The sequence below is a fragment of the Mastigoproctus giganteus genome, chromosome 1, assembly GCF_048544385.1.
Source record: "Mastigoproctus giganteus isolate SK-2022 chromosome 1, ASM4854438v1, whole genome shotgun sequence".
In the NCBI taxonomy this organism is placed as follows: Eukaryota; Metazoa; Arthropoda; class Arachnida; order Uropygi; family Thelyphonidae; genus Mastigoproctus; species Mastigoproctus giganteus.
Window position 1 is genome coordinate 228,018,801 of NC_143575.1, and position 27,402 is coordinate 228,046,202.

The 27,402-nt window shown below is 37.8% G+C and overlaps 1 protein-coding gene across 1 annotated transcript in view; it reads right to left on the bottom strand.

Moving 5' to 3' along the window:
- The window catches only part of Rpt5 (26S proteasome regulatory subunit Rpt5), a 169,769-nt gene extending 155,165 nt beyond the window's left edge, over nucleotides 1-14,604 (bottom strand). The window contains exon 1 of the mRNA XM_090384616.1: nucleotides 14,529-14,604. Within this exon, the coding sequence (XP_090240742.1) occupies nucleotides 14,529-14,576 (48 nt within the window). The 5' untranslated portion in view covers nucleotides 14,577-14,604. The remainder of the gene's footprint in view (nucleotides 1-14,528) is intronic.
- Between the last annotated feature and the right edge of the window lie 12,798 nt (nucleotides 14,605-27,402).

Consider the following 27,402-nt stretch of genomic DNA (forward strand, 5'->3'; position numbering starts at 1 on the left):
TTGGGCAATCAATATTTTCTGTCTATGGCTGCAATGAAGTTTGTGAAATTCCATAGTTCCTTATATTTAGCTACTGATTTTTTCCAAAACTCTTCGCTTGGTTCTGGCATTGCAATGGGTCCCAACTTATGCCAAATGTCACATACATCGATCACTATTTTTCGAACTGACTGAAACCTAAACTTTGAAAAGCGTTAGCGGTTGCCAAAAACTTGAAAAGAAAAGACTATCAATACATTTTGTTTTATTGTAAAAATAGTACAATGGACCCCCACTTTATGATGGACTGTCCATAACAGAACTGTTCACTACACAACACATAGTAAGCACAGGTCATTGTGATCGCTTTTGTGAATTGAATTTTAATTCTGTTAACTTTAAGAGAGTTATTAATTCTATTAACTTTAATAGAATTAAAATTCTAACTAAATTTTAATCCTAATAAGAGAAAATAGGAGGAATATTCCACAGGCTATAAAATTAAAGATAAAGCACAGATTTACACCTTATTACCTTACCAATTAAAAATTAAATGATACATGAAAATCGGAAGAATATTTTTCACAGATTAGCAAAATAAAAATAAATTTACGCTTACATACATAGCTTAATTAATACAGCAATACATACATACTAACTAACTGATATTTATGTTCACTGAATTTTTTTTTTTTTTGGATTGTAAAATTTAAAAAAAGTAAAAAAGATAAGTAATTAATAATGATGAACACAGCATGCACCAATGAGACAGAGCGCAACAAGTTTACAAAGCTTAAAAAATAGGAATGAAGAGAAGATTATGAAAATTTATTTATATGATTGAAGCTTTCATAGAAGGGGAAACATATTTCACTATAATAATGTCAAAATCCCGCAGAATTCCAACTATCGGTATCACTGCAAATGCAATGAGATCGAGTTTACTACCCATTTATAAAATACATATATATAGCAAACCCTCATTAAACCAGACTAATAGGGGCTGAGAGGTGTCTGGATTATATGAAATACACTTTGTAATGTCTAGTGTGTAACAAAGTTGTACACCTGGTTCAATTGATAACCCTCCTTTTGAAAAAAGGAGGCTTATCAATTGAACTCATTCAGTTGTTTCCTGAAAGGCTCAACAGCTTCAAAATCAGCACTAAGAATTTCCCCACACATTTTCTTGTCTGAAATGTTATACAGTCTTCTAAATCTAAAAAGCCAATATGAGCTCGCTTTAAACTGTTCAATACCTAACTGTTTAGTCAGTCTCTCTGCTGTTGCATGAATTTCTATTCCTTTTTTTTTTTTTTTTTATGTGAACCCCAAACACGAGAGGTATTAGAACCTATAGTACTTAGTACCATGCTCCTTGCACAGCCAAACCAGACAAACAAAGCTGGGAAAACCATTTTTCTGAAGCTCCTTTTACAAGTTTTTCCATCACCGATAGTTTATCGTGAAGAGAAAGCATTTTATACTTACGCTTCTGTCCTACACTAGACTTACTTAAAGATATTAACTGCACAAAACAAACGACAAAAGATAGAAGCGCGTAACTGTGGAGCAAACGACAAAAAACTGTCTGAACCGCAGCCGGGAACCAGGTTGTTTTTGCAGCGTGAGTCATCACTGCCCAATGACCTTGGAGACAATACATATGACCTTTGAGCCCAATCGTTGTTTGATTTTTACACTTTTAAATTTTTTTAGAGCTATCTGGGTTAAGCAATGTCCAGATTAATGAGGGTTTACTGTATATATTTTTAGAAAATGCACATGCATTTTTTAAATCTTCTTCCAAATCTGAAAAAGAAGATGAATTGCAGCACTTCACTTCAGCTTTCCCCAAAGATAAAGTGATCAGACGTCCTAGATTATGTGGGACAATTCCAAATTAGACACGTATCATCCATATTTATATCATGAATCAGGATAAAATGAAGTTAAATGATGCGGATGAAGAAGAAACTGGCCTTTTTTACGAAATAAAAATATAAGCTGATGATTCAAAAATAAAAGAATGGAATGACGAAAGAATGCCATAAGCCTCCTCAGATATAAGGAGGATCAAAATATTTAAACATTTTGACAAAAGGGGCATACCATGCAGGCATTTGGAAAGAGTAATTGGATTTGTATTATGATTGCCAGGAACCACTGGTGCAACGGAGTTCATCAGAAAATAACACAACTGACCGCAGAAATGCTGAAAGCAGTACTACAAGTTAAATGCAATCTTGTTAATTCTTGTGAAGAATTTTACGAAAAAATAGCAAATAATGAAAAATTATTCGCTCTGTGGAAAAATATATTTAATTAACATTAGTTGAGGCATATGATGCAAGAGGGCTAAGAGGGGAACAGGCATTCTGTGTGTTATCAGACACAGTCTAAAACACTGATGGACCCAATATCTTTCAATTTCAGAAGATTTAGGAGAAGTCCGGTTGGCCTGCCTCCATTAAATCCACTCATGCACACCTCGATGGTAAGCCCTGTTACATCATCTAGGTGGCAACGAACGTATAGAGTGGTTTTCAAGGTCTTCAAGACGCCTGGTAAGCATGAAGAGGAAAAGACCAAACCCTCCAGCACATGACAGCACAACAAAACAAATGACCCTCAGTCCCCAGTGGCTTTCACTCCCCCTCTTACAGCAGCGAGAGGATCAGAATGGAAGCAGAAGGTGCTAAGAATATCTGGGTACGACCAGGCTGCCATGCACGAAATTGAACTTGGCCTGTTACTACGTAAGATTGCTCATCGGTGAAGACAGGATATTAGAGCTGGAAAAGGAATTAGAAAATGAGAATTGGATTGGAATATCATCGGCTTGGCTGAAACAAGAAATGAATCACTTATAAGTTTATAAAGTGGAAATCTGCTGTACACCAATGGAAACAGTGAAAGAAGTGAAGGTGGAGTTGGCTTTCTGGTCCATAAATATATAAAAACAACATTTTGGAATTCAAAAGTACATCGCCAAAAGTGTCAAGGCTACTACTCAGGATTTCTAAGAGGTACAAGCTAAAGGTTATGATGATTAATGCACCAACATCAAGCCATGATGATAAAGAGGTTGAAGAAATGTATGCCGAAATTAAGTCTTCTAGATGAGCAAAAAACCCACTACACTATCATTATGGGGGAGTTCAATGCTAAGGTTGGAAAGAGACAAAACAGTGCAGAAAGGAGAACTATAGGAAATTTTGGAATTGGCGAAAGAAATGAAAGAGGTGAAACACTTGTGGAATTTGCAGAATTGTGAGGATTGTCAGTAATTAATACTTTTTTTCAAGAAAAGGGTGAACAGAAAGTGGACATGGAAGAGCCCAAATGGATTAACAACTAATGAAATTGACTTTATCCTCCCTAACAGAAGATATATCGTGAAAGATGTTACCGTCCTGAACAAGGTAAATGTTGGAAGCAATCACAGAATGGTAAGATGCACACTTGATATAGATGTAAGAAAAGAAAGAAAAAAACTGACTAAATTAAATAATACGAAGGTCTTTGAGATAACAGAGGAGGAGAAAAAGCAGTATGTACTGGAACTTAAGAACAAGTTTGAGCTTCTGCAGACTGCTCAGGACCAAGGTATCGATGAGGAATATTACAACTTTCTAAAGTGATAAAGCCCAAGAAACCTATAGATAAAAAGAAATCCAAGGAAGAAAAAATTAGTCAAGAAACACAAAAGAAACACCGAAGACGAAAAATGAAGAGCAAGAAGAACATTGACAAGGAGAAAATTGAGTATACCGAGTTATGCAAAGCCATTAGAGACAGAGAGGACAAGAAGATTTAATACATGAAAAGTAGAACAAGCATTAAGGAAAACAAAGGACTTAAATCAGCAGCCATGAGCAGTAATACAGAAAGACAAATGATACTGAAACTGAAGAACAGCGATGGTGTACTTATAAATAGCAAAAGACTGCTATAGAGAATTATATGAGAGAGGGGATGATGCCAATAGTGGGAAAGATGGATCTCAAATTAGTAACACATCTGACATACCCGATATCCTTCCTGATGAGGTAGAACATGCGTTGAAGAAAATGAAGAATCAGAAAGCCACAGGGAAAGAGATATGACACAAAAACTGGCAAGCCTCTTCACAAAATGCATTAGAAAAGGTGTAACACCTAAGGAGTGGAATAATGCAATCATAGTTCTATTGCGTAAAAAAGAAGATAAATCAGAAATTGGAAATTATAGGCCAATTAGCTTGTTATCCCACATCTACAAGTTGTTCACAAGGGTCATTACTAACAGATTAGAAAGAATACTCGATAAGAATCAACCGAAAGAGCTTGTTTTGATTTGATTTTTTATGGTGCATTGGCAGCTAAGGCCATAGTCAAATTTAAAACGTTACTAAACATTTTGGTAGCCAAGGCTACCACGTCAAGCAATTAATTTTTTATGTAAAAAAGGTACAAATTAAAAGATTGTAAAAAATGAAAGACGTCGGATATATTGTGTCTGTCACCTATAATCTGACTGAGTGTAAATGGCTCAGTCAAATTATTAAAAGCGGTAAAATACAAGAGTCGTGCTTCTATAAAAACAGGACATTCTATTAAAATATGACGGACGGTTAAAATAACATTACACATCTCGCACATAGGTGGGTCATCTGCCCTCAGCAAGTAGGAATGGGTTAGATGACTATGACCTATGCGGAGCCGAGCAAGAACAACTTTCTCTCTTCGGACCCTGCGTAGACTGGACTGCCATTGCACAATTACAGGCTTAATGTGATATCATTTATTTGTGGCCTGTCCGTGCCAAGAATCTTGCCATTGGGAAAGTAATTTAGAACGTATTATTTGCCTGTAGTCTGTATAGGGGACTGACAGGCAATGATTATCCAGGGAAATGGCTGATTTGGCAGCGGCATCAGCCGATTAATTTCCTCGGATCCCAATGTGGCTTGGGATCCAGCAAAAGCGAATATCGAATTCTAATTTCTTGAGAGAAAAAAGAATCTGCCGGATCGGATGAAGGTTAAAACTCACCGATACCAGAGCCTGTAACACGCTCGATGAATCGCAATAAATCATATACCTCTAGTAGTCGCGATTTTTAATGTGATCTAGGACTGTTTGTATTGCATGCAACTCTGCAGTATAAATGCTAGTTTCTTGTGGGATCTTATAGGATAATGTTTTGTGAGGGAACACAACAGCAGATCCCACATGACATTCTAACTTTGAGCCATCTGTATAGACTGGCAGAAAGTCAGAATACTGCTGTCTATGTGATAAAAAAAGTTGCTGGTAGACAGATGGCGGTGTAGTAGCCTTCTCCCAGATCTTAAGGGAGAAGTTGCAAGTTGGAAAATAAGCATGCCAGGGTGGAAAGAATTGCCTTGGTGACTGGGCAACGTTGTCTACCGTCAAGTTTAGCTCATTCAGCAGCCCTTGAATGCGAATACCAAAAGGTTTGTTGGCAGTCCGACGGGTGTTGTAGAGGTTTTCCCAGCATGGCTCAAAAACGGATGGCCACGTGGGATGATCGGGCAGGGATTTTAATTTGAAGGCGTACTGTAAGGACAACTGCTTACGTCGAAGAGACAGAGATGGTTCATTTGCTTCAACGTAAAGGCTTTGGACAGCAGATGTGCGAAATGCTCCAGTGGCTGTCCAGATAGCTTGATGGTGGATTGGATCTAACCACCGAAGTGCACTATCTCTAGCAGAACCATAAGCCTGAGACCCATAGTCGAGTTTGGAACGGACAAGTGCTCGGTAAAGACGAAGAAGGGTAGAACGATCTGCGCCCTATGACGTTGACGAAAGGGCACGAAGGATGTTAAGCCCTTTGACACATCTTGTCCTCAGCTGACAAATGTGTTGTAAAAATGTCAGCTTTTTGTCGAAAATAAGTCCAAGGAATTTGAATTCTGCTACAACTGGGATGTTATTTTGCTCAAGCCTTAATTCTGGGTCAAGATGAAGATTATGTTTGCGACAGAAGTGTACACAAACAGTCTTCTGTGATGAAAATCTGAACCCATTAGCCAAAGACCAAGCTGTAAGATGATCAATGGTTTCCTGCAGTTGCCTTTCAATGACCCTCATATTGCATGAATGACAAAATATAGCAAAGTCGTCTACATAGAGGGCATTGTTTACAGTGGGTGGAAGTTGTTCTGTGATAGAGTTTATTTTGATTGCGAAAAGCGTGACACTTAGAACGGATCCTTGTGGGACTCCCTCTTCCTGAGAGAAAACTTGATAGAGGGTGGATCCCAAACGGACTTGAAATTGGCAATTCGAAAGAAAGTTTTTAATAAAAACAGGAAGGTTACCTCTAAGACCAAAGTTATAGAGGTCTTTTAAAATTCCAAATCGCCAGGCTGTGTCATACACTTTTTCAATATCAAAGAAAACTGCTACCAAATGCTCGAATTTAATAAAAGCATCACGAATGGAAGTTTCCAATAGGATTAAATGATCCAGAGTGGATCTATTTCTTCGGAAGCCACACTGTGTCCTGGAAAAAAGACTATTTGTTTCTATATACCATATGGGGCGTGCATTAACCATTCTTTCCAGGACTTTGCACAAACAGCTTTCAGAGCAATAGGATGATAGTTACTTGGATTGCTAGGATCTTTTCCTGGTTTTGGGAAAGCAAAGACGATAGCCCTTTGCCAGGAATCCGGAAATTGTTTGTGAATAAAAATTCTGTTATATATGCGGTGGTCATTCCCTGACCTCTCCGCATCCTCCGTATTTGGTGGTGACGGGCTCGAACCCCGGGCTAATCAAGAAGCGTGTGCTACGCAATGCTGCTCCTTCCCACCTGGCTACGGAGGCGCCAACTAAAAGGTGATCCTTAGATTGTGGTGAGAGGTGTTTTAGCATTTAGTAGTGGATGTCATCGGGCTCCACAGCACTTGCATGCGTGAGAAAGCATGCTGCATTTAACTCTTCCTGTAAAAAGGGCTTGTTATACTATTCAAGCTGTTTTGAAGAGAAGTTCGGTGGGTTTTTCTCAATTTTCTTTTTCAGGGCCAAAAACTCTGCGGGAAAAGATGTTATTGCAGAGATTTTTGCAAATGTTTCCCCTAAAGTATTTGCAACTGCAGTTCGATCTGCAATTGGACATCTGTTGTGCTTGAGGATCACTGAAGGGCATGGTGAATATTTTCCCTTCATTTTCCGGATCTTATCCCAGACTACTTTTGAGCTAGTAGCTTGAGTTATGGAAGATGTAAAACGAATCCAAGATTTCCTTTGGCTCTGACGTCGTACATAACGCGCTTTCGCCGTTCACGTTTGAATGATATTAAATTTTCAGTCGTGGGATATCGGTGGAATATCCCCCACACTTTGTTTTGTGCTTTTTTTGCTGCCATGCATTCTGAATTCCACCAAGGTTTGGGAAATAGTGGGAACCGGCTGGATGATTTTGGGATTGCAATTGCAGATGCTTGGACAATCGTTTCTGTGACATACATGACTGCTTCATTGATTGGTTCCTGACTGACTGTAGCGATGTCAAGTTTTGCCAGATATTGAAAGGCATTCCAGTCAGCCTGATCAATCTTCCACCGCGGTAAACTAAATGGCAAACATGGTCTACCACTAGTTAGGGTGGTTATCACGGGGAAGTGATCGCTTCCATATGGATTTTCTTCTATCTCCCAAGTCAGTGAAGGAAGGAGAGAAGGGGAGCAGATAGAAAGATCAATGGTAGAGAATGTACGGGTAGGCATGTGGAAGAAGGTGTTTGTTCCCACATTTAAGAGGGAGAGGTCATTGTTAGTGAGCATATGCTCTATGACTCGTCCCCTTCGATTGATGTTAGCACCACCCCACAGAGTATTATGTCCATTGAAATCCCCAAGAATTAAACAAGGGGAAGGCAATTGCATGATAAGATCATCAAGGCCTTTCTGAGGGATGTCAATCCCAGGTGGCAAATAAACAGAGCAGACAGTTAATAAGAACCCCACTTTAAGGCGAACTGCTACAGCCTCAATGCTAGTTGTAAGCTGCAAAGGCTGAAATGGGATCTGGTTGCTGATGAGGATTGCGACTCCTCCGTGAGCAGGACCATCCACAATTCTATCCTTACGAATGATGGTAATGTTATGCATGGTGAGGTCATCATTTGCCTTTAAATAAGTATCCTGTATGCAAAAGCAAGCTGGTTTGTGCTTTTGCAGGAGTGCCTTGATGTCATCAGTATTTTGCCGGAATCCACGACAGTTCCACTGTAGGAATTTAGCCATTATTTTGGCTTGGTGGGTCCATCTGGCGGCTTCCAAGGTGCTGAGGGCTTACCCTTTTCAGTTTTGGCTTTATCCTTCCTGGCGAATATGGATGGGGTCCAGTTCCATTTCCTCCTCAGCAAAGAGCTTCAAAACTGAGTCTTCTTGTACCTCCTTCTGCTCGACATCCATGTTTTTTTGGGTATTAAGGGATGCTTCACCTTTCTTATTCTTTTCTTTCAAAATTGCTTTTGTTACTTGTGGAGCATTAGGAGGTACCGATATAGCAGTGGCAGCTGATTGGTCCTTCTGTGCAGGTTTTTGGGAGCTTAAGAGATAATGTGCGATGGGAGTAAATGATTCTTTTGGAGGGATGGACATGTCCATCTGAGTTCCAATGGAACACCTCCCTGCTACCTTCTGGGTGTAGGTAAGTTTGTTGATGTTGAGAGGTTTCACCGCTTTCCTTGCCTCCTGGTACGATATGTTTAGCTCTGCCTTCAGCCGTTGAATTTCTTTTTCTTCTTTCCACCTCTGGCATGCTCGTGAATAGGCTGGATGTTCTCCCTCACAGTTAATGCAGGTGGGTTTTGTGGCTGAACATGCTGTGTTCAGCATGTTCAGCCACATGGGAGTAATTGTGACTGCACAATTACTCCCAGGTCTGACCAATGCGGACAGGCTGCAAGAGCAGGTTATGGGGTTTTGTCAATGATATACAGGAATTTCGCTAGCAGGGAAAAGGTGATTGTCCCTCTGTATAAGGCAAGGGTCAGGCACTGCCTTGAGTACTGCCTACAGCTCTGGAGGCCTCATGTTAGGAAGGATGTAGATTTCCCTGAGCGTGTACAGAGAAGAGCAACAAGATTGGTGATTGGAATGAAGGGAGGCTTAAGTTCGGCAAATTGCAGCAACTGGAGACTAGGCACCTGCGAGGTGATCTGATTGAGGAGTATAAGGCCTTGAATGGGTTGAACACACTGAATTCTCATGGGATTCTTCCACTTGCTCAGATTACAAACCTAAGGGAGCATAAATTCAAATTGAGGAAAGACAGATGTAGATGTAGAATAGATGTGTGGAAATTTACGTTTAGCTAGCGGGTGGTTAATTGCTGGGACCAACTTCCATCTGTCGTTGTGAAAGTTGATAGCTTAAATAAATTTTAGGAGGAACTGGACAAACATTTAGAGGGAATGGTTGTTGATTTTTTTTTTTTGGCTGATTCTACATAAGCTCATACGGTTGCTTTCTTGCATCACATACCATGATTACTATTACTACCCACCATGACTTATGGAAGTGAAGCTGAGAACTACACAGCGAAGAATGGAACAAATTATATTTTTGAAATCAGACTGTTAGATAAGAAGAGAAACACACGGATTAGGCAGCAAACTCAAGTAAAGGATATTCTTATGAAAACTAAAGAACTAAAATGGTCTTAGGTAGGATACATAGCGTGAAGACAAGATGACAGATGGACTAAGAAAATAACTGAATGGTACCCAAGAGGAGCTAGAAGAACCTTTGGAAGACAATGATGGAGATGGACAGATGAAATCCACAAGTTTATGGATAGCAAATGGATGGCCATTGCACAAAACAGAAGGAACTGGAAAGTTGCTGGAGAGGCCTTCATACTGCAGTGGATTGAAAATGGCTGATGATGATGCAAGAAACCAAGCTTATACAGAATCTGCGAAAAACAAAAAAAAAAAAAAACCCTTTCCATTTCACCCGTCTGGTCACTCCCAATGTTTGTCTAGTTTAGCCTTAAATTTATTTAAGCTATCAACTTCCACAACAACAGATGGCAGTCTATTCCAGCAATCAACTACCCGTTTGCTAAAGGCAAACTTCCGCACATCTATTCTACGACTGCCTTTCCTCAATTTGAATCTATGCACCTCAGGTTACTAGTCAGAGCAGACAGAAATATCCCATCAGCACTGAGACAGCTCAAACCATTCAAGGCCCTATATACCTCTATCAGATCACTTTGCAGGTGCCTAGTCTCCAGATGCTGCAACTTGCAGAACTTAAGCCTTTCTTCATAAGTGCACCCCTTTGTTACACTCACCAATCTTGTTGCCCTCCTCTGTACTGTATACAGTACTCAAGGTGTGGCCTGACCATTGCCTTATAGAAAGGGATAATCACTCCCTTGTCTCTGCTGGCAAAATTCCTATATATCATTGACAAAACTCCATGACCTGCCCTGGCAGCCTGTCTGCACTGCCCAGAGAACTTCATATCTGACTGCACAATTACACCCCCAGGTGTTTTTTAACTTTCCACTTCCCTGAGTGTAGTACCACACAGTTGTACATTTCTCTGGGGTTACTGCTACCCATATGCAGTACTTTGCATTTGTCAATGTTAAACTTCAGTTGCCACTTCTCGGCCCATGTGCCTTACTTTTCTAGATCCTGTTGCAGTAGCATACTGTCTTTAGTGTCATTAACAATCCTGCCAACCTTTGTATCATCTGCAAACTTGGAAATTAAGCCTGATATACCTTCATCGATATCATTGATAAATACACAAAACAACAGTGGGCCCACCATTGAACTCTGGGGGACTCCGCTAATAACATTAGTACATGTAGAACAGTGGCCATTTATTATCACTCTCTGCCGTCTACCACTCAACATTCCCTTTATCCACTGCAGTAACTTGCCCTTAATGCCATACCACTCCAAATTGTACAGCAGTCTTCCCTATGCAACGGTATCAAAAGCTTTCCTAAAATCCAAATATATGATATCAAAATTATTTTTAGCATCCAGTTCTTTGTGACAACGTCGTAGTATCCAATCAAATCGATCAGACAAGACTTCACCTAAACAAACCCATGTTGTGTCTGAACTACTGTCTAGGTCAGGGGTGGCAATCCTGTATCACCTCTTTAACCAGTGACTCCATTATTTTCCACAGAAAAGAAGTTAAACTAACAGGTCTATAATTATTTGTGTCACCCTTTGTGAATTGGGGATACATTTGCACATCTCCAGTCCATGGTGACCTCCCCTGACTCTAAAGATGCTCTCATAATTACGGCTAAGGGTTTGCTTACTTCCCTTGCTGCCTCCTTCATTATAACTGGATAGATTCCATCTGCCCCAGGTACCTTTTTTATGTTTAACTTCAACGATTTCTCCTTCACTTTGCTCTCAGTTATCAAAAAATCACTTAGTTCCCTGTTAGAGTTTGATAAACCTCTGGCATTCCCCTCCTTGACTAACTCCTCATGTGTGAATGTAGATGCAAAATAATCATTTAGTTTATCAGCTGCTTAAGCAGGATCATGAATAGTCGAACCATCTATGTTAAGTGGACCAATATGATTCAACCCCTTCCTTCTATAGTTTACATAAGTAAAGAACTCTGGGTAAGGACACAAAGAAAAACAACAAAGGTTTCACATAATCTGCCTTCGCCTGCCTAACCTACTTTGTGACTTGATTACAGACTAGCTTATATCTGTCGTAGGCTTCTGTGTCGCTTGATAATTTACATGCATCCCATGCATTTTTCTTCTCTGCCAAGGGCTTCATTGGCGCCTCCATATCCAGATGGGCAGGAGCAGCAGTGCGTAGCACATGTTTCTTGATTAGACCAACGTTCGAGCCCATGACCACCAAATATGGAGGATGCAGAAAGGTCAGGGAATGACCACCACATATCCCCGGAGCAATGTGGCTTTAGTTGCTAATGCTCCTTCTTCTTCTTCTTCAAGAGGAATGTTTCCATTTACAAGGGTTTCCTCAGCCTAGAAGTCATTTCTTGTTAGGAATTTTTTCCCGCCATAAAGTGCAGTTCAAGGTGTCTTGGTCAGTTAAGCCTTGGACTGTCATGCACTCCCGTACTCCATCCATCCATCCATGTCCTCCTAGGTCTTCCTCTTCTCCTTCTTCCAGGAGAGCCTTTGGATATCTGTTTTCTTGCATCCGTTTCACATGTCTATACCATGTTAGACAATTTTCTTTGATGGTGTCAATAATAGTCTTTTTCACTTCCATTTTTTCCCTTATGTCTTCATTCAGTTTTCTGTCTCTTCTACAAGTTCCTGTTGAGCGTCTCCAAAAATCCGTTTCCTTCCATCAAAAATCCTCCAAAAAAATCCATTTTTTTTAGGAGCATTAGCAACTGCTAATGCTCCTAAAAACCAAAATAACAACAACAACAACAAGAGCTTCATTAATTCATCCGACATCCATTTACGCCTGAACCCTGAACAGTATTTCTTAGTTGGTATGAAAAGCCTAGTAGCCTCCACAAGATTAAGTCTCTGAAGGCTTCCCATTTAGAATTCCGTATTATTATTATTATAAGCCATATGATGCAAAGAGGCCTGAGGCTTATGCTGCACCAGCCAAAAAAAAAAAAAAAAAAAAAAAAATTCCCGTATTACCCTGAGAGAGAGAGCAAGAAAGCAAGAAGAGAAGAATTGGTAACATCATCAGTTGATCCCACTCTATAGAATTTAAAATTTAAAAAAAATATGTGTACAGGCAGTTCCCACTTGGAGTTCCTGGGTTTACGAGTTTTTTTTTTTCAAGTATCAAGTATCAACAAAATCAAAAATATGAACATTAATTGCAAAATATGAATGTTAAACATCCATAAATATCGCATTTCAAACTACACTCGTAGCTGTACAATACAGTGCACCCCGTTTTATGATATTAATCCGTTCCTGGTACAACCATATCTTGAAAATATCATAACGTGAACCCAATAACACTGTTTTTTGATAATCTGTTCAAAGACCTCAGAAGTTGAAATTTTCACTATATAACTCTCTAAAAGTTTGTTTTTAACATAAATTGCATTAGTTACCAATTCAAATAATTAAAATGCACTGCACTTTCACCGTTATCATATGTTCTGTTATAAGAGCCAATTTTGACCGTCTTTGTGATATTTTTCTAAAGCACTTTTCTGGAGGTCATGACCATAAAACAATAAAAACAATTTGCACTTTCAAGTTTATTGGGCTTTTCTATTACTGCAAGCAATTATAAATAGGTAGTAAACTCCATGTTATTGCATTTGCAAAAATACCGATAGCTGGAATTGTGTGTTTTTCTGCATTATTATGGTGAAATGTGTTTCCCCATTTACTGAAATCTTCAATCGTATAAAAAGTACAAATAAAATTTCAGTATCTTCTCTTCATTCCTTTTTTTTAAAGCTTCATAAACTCGTTACTCCATGCAAATCGTGTTAGTTGCAATTTGTGCATTCCGTTAAAAAATGCTTATGAATGTTACTGAAATTCCAAGATTATCTTGGAAACAAACACCTCTTGAAGCATTTCTGAAGATGACGACTCCTTGTGCAATAAACCAACGAGTGCCAAACCAATAATGAGTGATCAAGGAGTGTGCATTTAGTCGATGATAATGATGGATAAACATTCTTTAACATTTGTAAGTCATAAATAATTTCTTCATTATTATAATTTGCTTTATTTTACAGTCTACGTTTTCCTTACTTTGGATAAATCAATCATCGTTTAAACAAATTAATTAGCTAACCATGTTGAGAACGTAACCCCTATTTTTAACGTTATGTCTATGAGCAATAAATTTCCGCTTTACGAGCGCGCGCTACGAACGAATTAACTCAAGTTTGGGAGCTACCTGTATATTGTTTTTAAGAGGGTGGGTGATAAAGGATCTGGCCACTTTACCCAAAGAGAACATAATTAAAATGACGTGGCAGTAATGTGTCTCCTACAGCCGGCTTCACAGTTTACACTAAACAGTAAAATGACGTAAGTCCCGTAAAGTAATAATAGTGTTTCCGCCCTAAGTGTTTCTTTGTCTTCATTTTATTTAATTTTTATGTTGATTTGGTACATTAATTAATAATTACGTTAAATAGCACCAAGTTTAGCCTTTAAAAAGACAGCAGGAATTTAGTGTATTTGTAATGTGGTTTAGCGTTTTCTTCATCATTAGTGTTCGTATTAACGCTAATACTAGTGTTTTCTCTTTTTATAATTTTTATGTTCTCTGTACTGCAAAATTGGAATAATAATTGTGTTTTTCTGTTATTCATCTTTTTCTGTGTTACCCACTTAATTCTAAATTCTGAAGGAAAATACACTACTGCCTTATGACAAAGCTCTTTTTGAGTGTACATGTAGTTTTTTGAGATGAATGGAGTATTTCCTTTTTCCTGCTTAAGAAAAAACTCGTTACTCTCTCATGCATATACTTCATTAATTCTATACAATGAAAATTATATATTCCACAACAAGCTTATATTTAAATGCATAATTACCGGTACTTACATCTTCACCTTCCCAAATAGACCTATCTTCCAAAGTTCCAGCTGCCATTTTCTCAATTTAATAGAGGGCGCATGAGGATGACTCCACAGTTTGATGGAATCGGAAGTGATGTGTTTATTTCCGTTTCTGTAAATGTATACATCATTTTGGCGGCAAATAGAAAGGGAAATATGTTCACAATGTGTTGTGGCTTGCTTAAATTCATCCTCATAAATCAGACCAACGCCGACGATGTGCGATGCTGTAAATAGAACAGCTTTTAAGGATGCAGTGTATGTTTTAATGCATTTTATTGGTCAGCAGTTGCAAAAATACTACCGGTTACCATATTTGTAGTCTGCGTTTAGTAATGTGGATTAACGCTCTATTTTACCTATTATTTATATTATATGAGGATATAGGGCGGGGAGAAAAAGTTGCAATTGGGAGGAAATATATAGTACAACGAATGATTGGATTTTTGAGAAACCGTTTTTATTTTGGTTCCAAGTTGTCATTTTCAAACACGAAATAGTACAGTCACCTTTTATATTCGCTGATTATTTGTATATACTAAAATAATATATAAAACATATATAAATAAATATTTATATTTATTTATAATAAATATAAATATTATAATATAAATACTAAATACTATAATATAAATAATATAATACTATAATAACTAATATAATAATAACTAAGTAAACCAATACTTTAATATAAATACTATAATATAAATACTAAAATAAATATAAAAAAATAAATAATAATATATATATATACATGGATGGAACCGAAGTTTTGGTTTGTGTTGGTTTACTATTAACACAGTTGTTTAGATAATTCATAATAATGAGAAATATAGATTTAGTATTCAAATATAGTAGTTGTTTTGAATTATTACTGTATTATATAAACAAGGAAATTCTCTCAAATGCTAGATTAGAATGTGTGTGTATGTATAAAATGATAAAGCCGCAATGAAATTACGAAAGGCTTATCAAAAAGGAATGAGCTATAAGAGAATGCAAAATTTATAAAATGTATATAAGACAAGGTTATGGATCCGGGTACTACGGTAAATGGAGAAAGGACTGACAACCACAATGAATAATAGCCAAAGAAAGTTAAATCAGTATATTTGTGTATATGGTAGGGGAGTTGAGCTATCAGGTATAATAACCATGGAAGAATAGGGAGAACCTGTAAGTAAAAAATCAATTTACCTGAAATACAAAATAAAATGTAATTAATAAGGGCATAATTATGGTAAGAACCTAAAGCTGTGGGTCCTAGGACCCACTCAACAAGTGTCACAAAATTTAAATACTTCTACTAAAGGGTCAGCAGCGAAAATCGTAGGAGCCATGACAATAGGTCAGGTCTCTGTTGGAGACGTAATTAGTCCTAGGACCCACAGCTTTATGTTCTTACCATAATTATGCCCTTATTAATTACATTTTATTTCAGGTAAATTGACTTTTTACCTACAGGTTCTCCCTGTTCTTCCATGGTTATTACACCTGATAGCTCAACTCCCCTACCTTATACACAAATATACTGATTTTAACTTTTTTTGTTTATATATATATATATATTCACACACTCAACAAGTGTCACAAAATTTACAGGCTTATTCTACACCTTGAATTTGAGAGAAAAGAAAAAAGTCCTAATAAACATGGGTCCACAAACTTCTTGTTTCCAAGAAAAATCTATTTTATTTTAATATGAATGTAGCTTACCATAATTGCATAAGTATTCACAACAGTTGTTTCAAAATGCATGCTCATAATTCTTCAACACTTTCTACTGGACTAGAATACACTATTGATTTCAAGTGATCCCACAAATAAAAATCAAGGGGATTTAAATCAGGTGATCGAGACAGGCATGCAAGTGGTCCACCACAACCTATTCACCTCTCATGAAAGTTATGATTAAGATATTCTTGGGCCACAAGACTGAAATGTGGTGGAGCTTTGTCATGCGTGAACCACACATGCATTCTTCTCTCGAGTGGAATTAATTTGATTTGGAATTAAATTAATTTGGAATTTAATTAATTCTCGAGTGGAATTAAATTAATTTGGAAGAACATTTTCTAACAACTCACAGTACGGAGGTCCTGTCAGCCTATTTGGCAAAACAAATGGACCCACCAATGCATATTTGTAGGTGGTAGATGACTTTCATCAACCGGTGAAATACCACCACTTTGCTTATTGGAGGCTTGAAGTGGTGAAACCCATGTGTAGTCTCTAGAGCAAAGTTTCGGGCCTCCCCCATACTTCTCCTTCAACCCTTTGCACAGTACTGAGTACTATAGGTTTTGATCCCTTTCATGTTTGGGGTTTTCATAAAAAAAAAAAATCTCCAAGGGTGCCTGCCCAAATGTTGATGGAGATTTGATGCTGATGATTTGCTTCTATAATCGCATGTGAATTCTCTCTCTTCACTCCAAATATGAGTGTTATGGAAATTAATAATTCCATGTCTTGTGAACATTGCCTCATCTGTGAAGAACACATAACTGAGGAAGTAAGGATTCTCTACACATTTATGCAAGCACCATTGACAAAATTTGTCTATGTTGATAATCAGGTTCTAACAAAGCTTGTAAATGTTTCAAGTGATAGGGATACAGTTCATTTTCATGTATGATTCTCCACACAATGGACTGTGAAACACCTTTAGTTGGAAGGATATATTTTCCTATGCCAAACAACGTATACGTATTCTGAAACTTAAAATCAGTTTATTTCGGAAAAAAAGAAGTTTGCAGACCCAGGCATATTAGGACTTTTTTCTCAAATTCAAGGTGTAGAACACACCTGTAAATTTTGTGACACTTGTTTAGAATCACCCTGTACATGATAAAATGTGTAAAAAAAAAATATAAAGAATAGCAATTTATAATACGAAATGAATATCAGAATGCTCATTATTAATGCCAGTCGATGATTAAACATTATATAACCACAAGAGACACAAGTTATTTGCATGTATATCATATAACTAAATATCATCAATCGTAAAGCCATGCTGTTTTATAAAGTGTGCTGCAAAATTTAACAAAACGTACTTAAAAAGGTTAAGTATAAAAATTCATGATACCTCCATTTATGCTGATGCTGATGGCTGATGCTGCATAAGCTTGCTTTCTTGCATCAAATGCCTCTACTAATGCTAATTTATTCCTACAGAGTGCAAAATACGTTTCCATGATTTTCTTAAGTTTTCACGGGCAGGGAAAAACTTACGCAAAGTCGAATTTCTGTAATTCGAGTATTATGTAAGTCGGGGAGTTCCTCTATATATATATTTTTTTTCTCTCTCTGTTTGCCTTTAAGTCTGTGTTATAGCACACAAAAGTGCACCAGAACAAAATAGCAGAAGGGATAAACGTCTATAAATGAGTGAAATTACATGAAATTTCTGTTCCTTCAAATATGATTTTGACCCTTGGTTAATCTTCAGAATAAGGGTGCAATCCCATGAATCTTTGTGACAAGTGATAGGCAGGTCTAATTCTGCCCCCCCACCCCTGTTGCTGACATAGACTGCTAATCACTGTGATTTTGCATTACAGAGAATGTTTCTCAAATGACTACAGCTGGTAGAATACTATACAAGGTGGTAAACACGACCTATGTTTTTAGTAGACTAACAATTTCGATACTTTCCCCTCCCTTATGGCTTTCATATTCGGTTAGTCAAAAAAACGGTTAGGTTAGTTTACGCCACTAATTCAGGATTAATTTGAGTGAAGGATGGTGTCCATAATTTTTGGTGTATGGTATTGTCTACGGCCAGTATTTTGCTAGAATCCATCCTGAATTAGTGGTGTTACATAACTTTACTTATTTTGACTTCTGTAACCTTCAGTACACAGCCTTTCACACATTCAATGAAAAAAGTGGAAAATTATTCACAGGACTAGATCTTCCAACCACAGTAAACTGGTGGGTGAATTTAGACCTGCCCATCATTTGTAATCATGAAGATCCATGGGGGTGTCTCATATTCTAAAGATTAATGCGACCTTGATATGTAGTACTGATTGCATTAGAACTGAAGAATGTGGCTATAGTTCTATTAGATAATAAGACGTCTCAGTGCAACACACTCTGTACATCACATAGCTAATAATAATCATATTCCTTTATTGCAAACAAAGGATCAAAAATTTTCACATAACAGCCAAAAAAAAAACACACAAAAAAAAAAGTTAGAAAATAGAAAATATAATAAAAAGTGTCTTGGAACAAAGTAATCCATGAATATCATTATTATTAGCTATATGGTGCAAGGAAGCCTGAGGCTTATGCTGCACCAGCCAAAAAAAAAAATTCCTGAGAGGGAGAGAGAGAGAGAGAGAGAGAGTCAAAAGTAGAAGGGAATCGCCAAGAAAAAGAATGATGATGATATCCAGCTCAGAATCCTGGGTGTGCCAAGCCCATACTCACCAGATGTGAGCCCCTCGTGTTATTATATAAAGTTCAAAACTAGTTTAAACAAAACTCAAAATTAGTCCCGATGAAATATAAAAAGGAAGAAAATATTTTATTTATTTTGAGAATTCTTGAATTATCAGAGGAAGAGATGGAGTACAGAACTAATAACAGTGATGACTGATGAAGAACAGGAAGCTGTTACTGGGTAGTAAGCTTCCTTTAGTGATATTGCCCATGAAAAAATTATTTGGACTTTGCCACCATCAGCCATTTTCAATTCACTGCAGGATGAATGCCTCTCCAGCAGCTTTCCAGTTCCTTCTGTCTTGTGCAATGGCCATCTATTTACTACCCACAAACTCATGAATTTCATCTGTCCATTCTGTTGTTGTCTTCTGGGTTTTCTTTTAGCTTCTCTTGAGCCATTCTGTTATTTTCTTAGTAGTAGTGGCATGTGATGCAAGAAAGCATGTGTATGAGCTTATGCAGCATCAGCCAAAAAAAAAATCACACCATTCCCTCCAAATGCCTGTCCAGTTCCTCCTTAAATTTATTCAACCTATCAAAAAAAAATTCCTGAGAGAGAGAGATGGAAGTTTGTTCCAGCAATTAACCACCCGCTGGCTAAAGGGAAATTTCCGCACATCTATTCTACATTTGTCTTTTCTTAATTTAAAAGTTATGCCCCCTTAGGTTTGGAATCTGAACAAGTGGAAGGATCCCATCAGAATTCAGCGTGCTCAACCCATTCAAGGCCTTATACACCTCAATCAGATCACCACGCAAGTGCCTAGTCTCCAGCCACTGCAATTTGTAGAAATTAAGCCTCTCTTGGTAAGAGAATCCCTTCATTCCCCTCACCAATCTTGTTGCCCTTCTCTGTACATGCTCAAGTAAATCTACATCCTTCCTAAAATGAGGCCTCCAGACCTGTACGCAGTACTCCAGACGTGGTCTGACCATTGCCTTATACAGATCGATAATCACCTCCTTTTCCCTGCTAGCAAAATTCCTATATGTCATTGACAAAACCCCATGACCTGCCCTGGCAGCCTGTCTGCATTGCTCAGAAAACTTCATATCTGCCTGCACAATTACTCCCAGGTCTTTTTCATTTTCTACCACCTTAAGTATAGTACCACACAGTTGGTACGTTTCTCTGGGGTTACTTCTACCCATATGCAGTACTTTGCATTTGTCAAGGTTAAAATTCAGTTGCCACTTCTTAGCCCATCTGCCCAAATTATCTAGATCCTGTTGCAGTAGCACACTGCCATTACTGTCATTAACAACCCTGCCAACCTTTGTATCATCTGCAAACTTCGACATTAATCCTGATATACCTTCATCAATATCATTGATAAATATACAAAACAACAGTGGACCCAACACCGAACCCTGTGGGACTCCACTAATAACATTAGTCCATGAAGAGCAGCACCCATTGATTACCACCCTCTGTCTTCTCCCACTTAACCATCCTTTTATCCATTGTAGCAACTTACCCTTAATACCATTCTGCTCCAATTTGTACAATAGTCTTTCATGCGCAACAGTGTCAAACGTTTTTCTGAAATCCAAATATATGATATCAAAATTATTTTTTGCATCCAGTTCCTTTGTAACCACATTATAATATCCTATTAAATTTGTCAGACAAGACTTTCCCTTAACAAACCCATGCTGTGTCTGAATTATTGCTGCAGTCTTGTCTAGATGATCCTGCAATGCATCTTTAACCAGTGACTCCATTATTTTACCCGGAACAGAAGTTAAACTAACTGGTCTATAATTACTCGTGTCATCCTTCGATCCCACTTTGTGAATTGGGGATACATTTGCACAACTCCAGTCCGTGGGAACCTCCCCCGAGTCCAAGGATGCTCTCATAATTATGGCTAAGGGTTTTCTTAGTTGCTTTGCCGCCTCCTTTAATATAACTGGATAGATCACATCCACCCCAGGTGCTTTTCTTATGTTTAACTTCAACAATTTCTCCTCCACTTTGCTCTCATCTGTCATCTTGTCTTTGAGCTATGTGTCCAGCCCATGATCATTTCAGTTCTTTAGTTTTGATAAGAATGTTCTTTACTTGTGTTTGCCGCCTAATTCATGTGTTTCTCTTCTTATCTAACAGTCTGATTCCTAATATAATTTGTTTCATTCTTTGTTCAAGTTTTCAGCTTCTCTTCTATTCTTTTGGTGATTGTCCAAGTTTCACTTCCATAAGTCATGGTGGGGAGCATACATTGGTTCATTATTTTACATTTCAGACAAATTCGGCTATTGCTCTTCAGTATGTGACTATATTTCCTGAATGCTATCCATCTGAAATTTAATCTTCTCTTGCTCCCAGCCATTTATCATTATTACAGCTAATGACTTGTCCCTGATAAGTATAAGAGTCCACCTTGTCTATTACTGAGCCATCAATGATTATATCAACTTGTAAACAACTTAGGGCAGCAGTAAACAACTTAGGTTATATTGTATCTCCTTGTTGAACTCCTTTTTCAACTTTAAATTTGCTAGTGTGTTTGTCTAGTCTAATAAAGGAGGTAGCGTTCTCATATATTTTCTTCAAAATCATAATGTATAGGGTGTCTATGCCTTGTCTTACCATGCATTAAGAATTTGCAGATAAAGGAACCACTAGGTGACAGTGATCACAATGTATTGATGTGGGATTTACTTAAAGATGTAACTACCATCAAGGGTAAAGAGAAGGGCTTTTGCTTTCATAAAAGTGACTACAGGGGTCTCAGACAATTTTTAAATTCTATACAGTGGGAACAACTAATGATGTTACCAACATTGAATTCTAAATGAGAAGCCTTCAGGGACTTAATCTTGGAGGCTGCTAGGCTTTACATACCAACTAAGAAATACTGTTCAAGGTTTAGGCCTAAATGGATGTCAGATGGATTAATGAGGCTCGTAGCAGAGAAGAAAAATGTATGGGATGCATATAAATTATCAGGCGACACAGAAACCTATGGCACATATAAAATAGTCTGTAATTAAGTCACAAAATATGTTAGGCAGGCGAAGGCAGATTACGAGAAATATTTGGCAAAGGATGCAAAGAAAAACAGCAAAGAGGTCTTTACTTATGTGAAATCTAGAAGGAAAGGGATGAATCAGATTGGACCACTTAACAAAGATGGGTTGACTATTGATTAATCATGCTCAGGTAGCTGATAAACTAAATGAGTATTTTGCATCTACATTCGCACATGAGGAGTTATTCAAGGAGGGGAATGCCAGATAATTATCAAACTAACATGGAGTTAAGTGATTTTGTAATAACTGAGAGCAAAGTGGAGGAGAAGTTGTTGAAGTTAAACATAAGGAAGGTACCTGGGGTGCACTGGATATATCCAGTTATACTAAAGGATTCAGCAAATGAAGTAAGTAAACCCTTAGCCATAATTATGAGAGCTTCCTCTGACTCAGGCAAAGTCCCCATCAACTGGGGGTGTGCAAATGTATCACTAATTCACAAAGGGGGTTCAAAAGGTGACAAGAAACTATAGACCTGTTAGTTTAACGTGTATTCTGGGGGAAATAATAGTGTCACTGGTTAAAGAAACATTGCAGGATCATCTAGACAAGACTGCAGTAATAGTTAAGACATAGCATGGTTTGATAAAAGGAGGTCTTGTTTGACCAATTTGATTGGATACTATAATGTGGTCACAAAGGAACTGGATGCAAAAAATAATTTTGATATCATATACTTGGATTTCAGGAAAGCTCTTGATACTGTTGCACATGGAAGACTGCTGGGAAAATTGGAGCACTATGGCATTAAGGGTAAGTTGCTACAATGGATAAAGTGATTATTGAGTGGGAGACAACAGAGAGCGGAAATCAATGGACACCGCTCTTCATGGTTGAATGTTATTAGTGGAGTTCCCCAGGGTTCGATGTTGGGCCCATTGTTGTTTTGTCTATTTATCAATGATATTGATGGAGGTATATCGGGTTTAATGTCCAAGTTTGCAGACGATACAAAGGTTGGCAGGGTTGTTAACGACAGTAAAGACAGTATGCTACTCCAACTGGATCTAGAAAAGTTGAGCAGATGGGTTGAGAGGTGGCAACTGAAGTTTAATATTGACAAATGCAAAGTACTGCATATGGGTAGCAGTAACCCAGAGTAACATACCAACTGTGTGGTAGTACACTCAGGGTAGTGGAAAATGAAAAAGACCTGGGGATAATTGTGCAGTCAGATATGGAGTTTTCTGAGCAGTGCAGACAGGCTGCAAGAGTAGTTCATGTGGGTCTTGTCAATGATATATAGGAATTTTGCTAGCAGATATAAGGAGGTGATTATTCCCTTGTATAAGGCAATGATCAGGCCACACCTTGAGTATTGCATATAGGTCTGGAGGCCTCATTTTAAGAAAGATGTAGAGCTGCTAGAATGAGTACAGAGAAGGGAAACAAGATTAATGAGTGAAATGAAGGGTTACTCTTACCAAGAAAGGCTTAAGTTCTGCAAATTGCAAGGTGATCTGATTGATGTGTATAAGGCTTTGAGTGGTTTGAGAAAGCTCAATGCTGATGGGATTCTACCTCTTGCTCAGATTCTGCAAATAAGGGGACACAAATTCAAATTGAGGAAAGATTGTTATAGAATAGATGTGCGGAAATTTGCCTTTAGTCAGCGGGTGGTTGATGGCTGTTACAAACTTCCGTCTGCTGTTGTGGAAGTTGACAGTTTAAATAAATTCAAGGCAGAACTAGACAAACATATTGAGTGAATGGATGGTTGAAATGGGAGGGTTTTTTTTTTGTTGATGCTGTATAAGCTTGCTTTCTTGCATCATATGCCTTTGCTAATGCTAAATCTTGCAGTTTGAAAGAATGTGCCAAGGAAACAAGGTTTCCTTACCAAGCCATGTGGGCGCCTCCATAGCCAGGTGGGAAGGAGCAGCAGTGCGTAGCACACGCTTCTTGATTAGACTCGGGGTTCGAGCCCATCACCACCAAATACGGAGGATGTGGAAAGGTCAGGGAATGACCACCGCATATCCCCGAGCAATATGGCCTAAGTTGCTAATGCTCCTAACAAACAAACAATCCCAAGCTACGTGTGCTTTGGTGAAGGGAACAAAATGGTGCTCTTACCTAGAAAGGCTTCAGTTCTGCAAATTGCAGCGTCTCAAGACTAGGCACCTGTTGGAGAGAGAGATCTGATTGAGGTGTTTAAAGCATTGAATCGATTGAGTAAGCTGAATGTTAATGGCATTTTCGCACTTCCTGAGATTAAACACGTGAGGGGGCATAAATTCAAGTTGAAGGATTGTTGCAGGATAGATGTGCGGAAGTTTGCCTTCAGCCAGCGGGTGATTGATTGTTCGAACAGGCTTCCATCTGTTGTTGTGGAAGTGGATGGGTTGAATAAATTCAAGGAAAAACTAGATAGAGATGTTCTTGGAGGCTATGGATATGTGAACTGTGTAGGTTTTTTTTTTTGCTGATGCTAAATAAGCTTGCCTTCTTGCATCACTGCTACTACTACTACTTTTAAGTAATTTCAAAAATTATTTCTTTCTGTTTCAGTTCAGTGCAATGTTATAGGAATAGATAATAAAAAATGTATAGCTCCACTACAATGGAATAATGCTATACATGAATTCATAATAAAAAGGTATTCAAAATATTTTTATTGTTTTAATTTGCAGTGTGTGCAAAAGCGATTTAGAGCAACAATTTGCATATTTTGTTCTGTAATGTTTATGATTTTGTGATATAATAAATAATTGCCAAATCATATTGTTTTTTTCTTTTTGTTTTTATTTCTCAGCGATGTAGAAAATCTACTGGAATCAGAAAGTTTTATTTTTTCATTTCCCACACTTGAAGGTCTTACTCCTCTTCACCTGGTTGCAGGTCTCAACTTGTCAAATGAAGAAAATATTGTCAGCAGGCTTCTGAAGAATGGTGCTGATCCTAATATTAGGTATGATGCAGTATGTTATTTCGGTGTTCATAGTTAATTTTTTTTTTTGTTTGTTTATGCTCTCTCGTTATGTGATTTTTTGGTAAAATTTAAAAAATGGGATACTGTATAATGCTTCAGCAGTTTTGTTTCCCATTAAATGCTTGTTTACCACAGTTTCTTTTGTCTCTGCACCCACCTGTCCATGAAATCATAGTTTGTGTAAAATGAGGTGGACACATGGTGCAAAACTTGTCAAAGTTCTAAAAATGTAAAAACCATAAAGGCAGCAACAACAATTTGTCATGTGTTGCTGAGAAGACTGTTTTTTTCTTTTCTGCAGTTCTGGTTGACTCTTCTTAGATTGAGAGTTTGAGCTGGTGAGAGGACCTTCCCATTGTGTGGATGATTGTCCTGTGCTTGCTATTATGGGAAAGGTTGGGATGAGCTTTTGTACTTCTGTTGTTTTCATCTGCCTCAAGATTTGTTATGGAAATTGGCAATATTGGTGGCAGCAACTCTGATTCATGGAGATGCAGTGGTAGGTTATATTGCCACCAACCACATATTGGTATTGGCAAAATGATGAAAATAGGCAATGCTGTTTGGTAGTTCCAGATTGGAGCCAAATAGTGCTATGGCAAAAATTGGTTATATACAGGTAGTTCCCGACTTTTTTGGAATTCAAACAAACATTTTGGAATTCAAAAGTACATCACCAAGGGTGTCAAGGCTAATACTCAAGATTTCTAAGAGGCACAAGCTAAAGATTATAATGATTTATGCACCAACATTGAGCCATGATGATGAAGAGGTTGAAGAAATGTACACCGAAATTGAGAGTCTTCTAGATGAGCAGAAAACCCACTACACTATTATTATGGGGAACTTCAATGCTAAGGTTGGAAAAAGGCAAAACAGCGCAGAAAGAGGAACTATAGGAAATTTTGGAATTGGTGAAAGAAATAAAAGAGGTGAAAGACTTGTGGAATTTACAGAATCTCAAGGACTGTAAGTAATGAAACATTTTTTTTCAAGAAAAGGGTAAACAGAAAGTGGACATGGAAGAGTCCAAATGGATTAACAACTAATGAAATCGACTTCATCCTCACTAACAGAAGATATATTGTGAATGATGTTACCGTCCTGAATAAGGTAAATGTTGGAAGTGATCACAGAATGGTAAGATGTACACTTGATATAGATGTAGGAAAGGAAAAAACTGACTCGAGTAAATAATACAAAGGTCTTTGAGATAACAGAGGAGGAGAAAAAGCAGTATGTACTGGAACTTAAAAACAAGTTTGAGCTTCTGCAGACTGCTCAGGACCAAGATATCGATGAGGAATATTACAACTTTCTGAAAGTGATAAAGCCCAAGAAACCTATAGGGAAACAGAAATCCAAAGAAGAAAAAATTAGTCAAGAAACACTTGTCATGATGAACTGAAGACGACAAATGAAGAGCAAGAAAAACACTGACAGGGAGAAAATTGAGTATACTGAGTTATGCAAAGCCATTAGAAAGAGACTCAGAGAGGACATAAGAAGATTTAACACAAGAAAAGTAGAACAAGCATTAAGGGAAAACAAAGGATTTAAATCAGCAGCCATGAGCAGTAATACAGAAAGACAAATAATACTGAAACTGAAGAATAGCGATGATGTACTTATAAACAGCAGAGAAAGCATAATTCAAATAGCAGAAGACTACTATAGAGAATTATACAAGGAGCGAGGGAATGATACCAGCAGTGGGGAAGATGGATTGCAAAGTAGCAACACATACAACATACCCGATATTCTTCCTGATGAGGTAGAACATGCATTGAAGAAAATGAAGAATCGGAAAGCCCCGAGGAGAAGATGAAGTTACTGTAGAGTTGTTAAAATTGGGAGGAAGAGACATAACACAAAAACTGGCAAGGCTCTTCACAAAGTGCATTAGAAAAGGTGTGACGCCTAAGCAGTGGAATAATGCAATCATAGTTTTGCTGCATAAGAAAGGAGATAAATCAGAAATTGGAAATTATAGACCATTAGAATTAGCTTGTTATCCCACATCTACAAGTTGTTCACAAGGGTCATTACTAACAGATTAGAAGGAATACTTGATGAGAATCAACCGAAAGAGCAAGCTGGCTTTAGGACAGGATTCTCAACTATGGATCACCTTCATGTAATATCACAGCTAATGGAGAAAGCAAATGAATATAAAACACCATTATGCCTGGCATTTGTGGATTATGAAAAGGTATTTGACTCTATACAGCATAAGGCAAATGTTTCGGGCAATGGAAAGACAAGGCATAGATACCCCATATATTATTATTTTGAAGAAAATATATGAGAGTGCTACCTCCTTTATTAGACTAGACAAAGATAGTAGCAAATTTAAAATCGAGAAAGGAGTTCGACAAGGAGACACAATATCTCCGAAGTTGTTTACTGCTGCCCTTGAGGAAGCTTTCAGAAGATT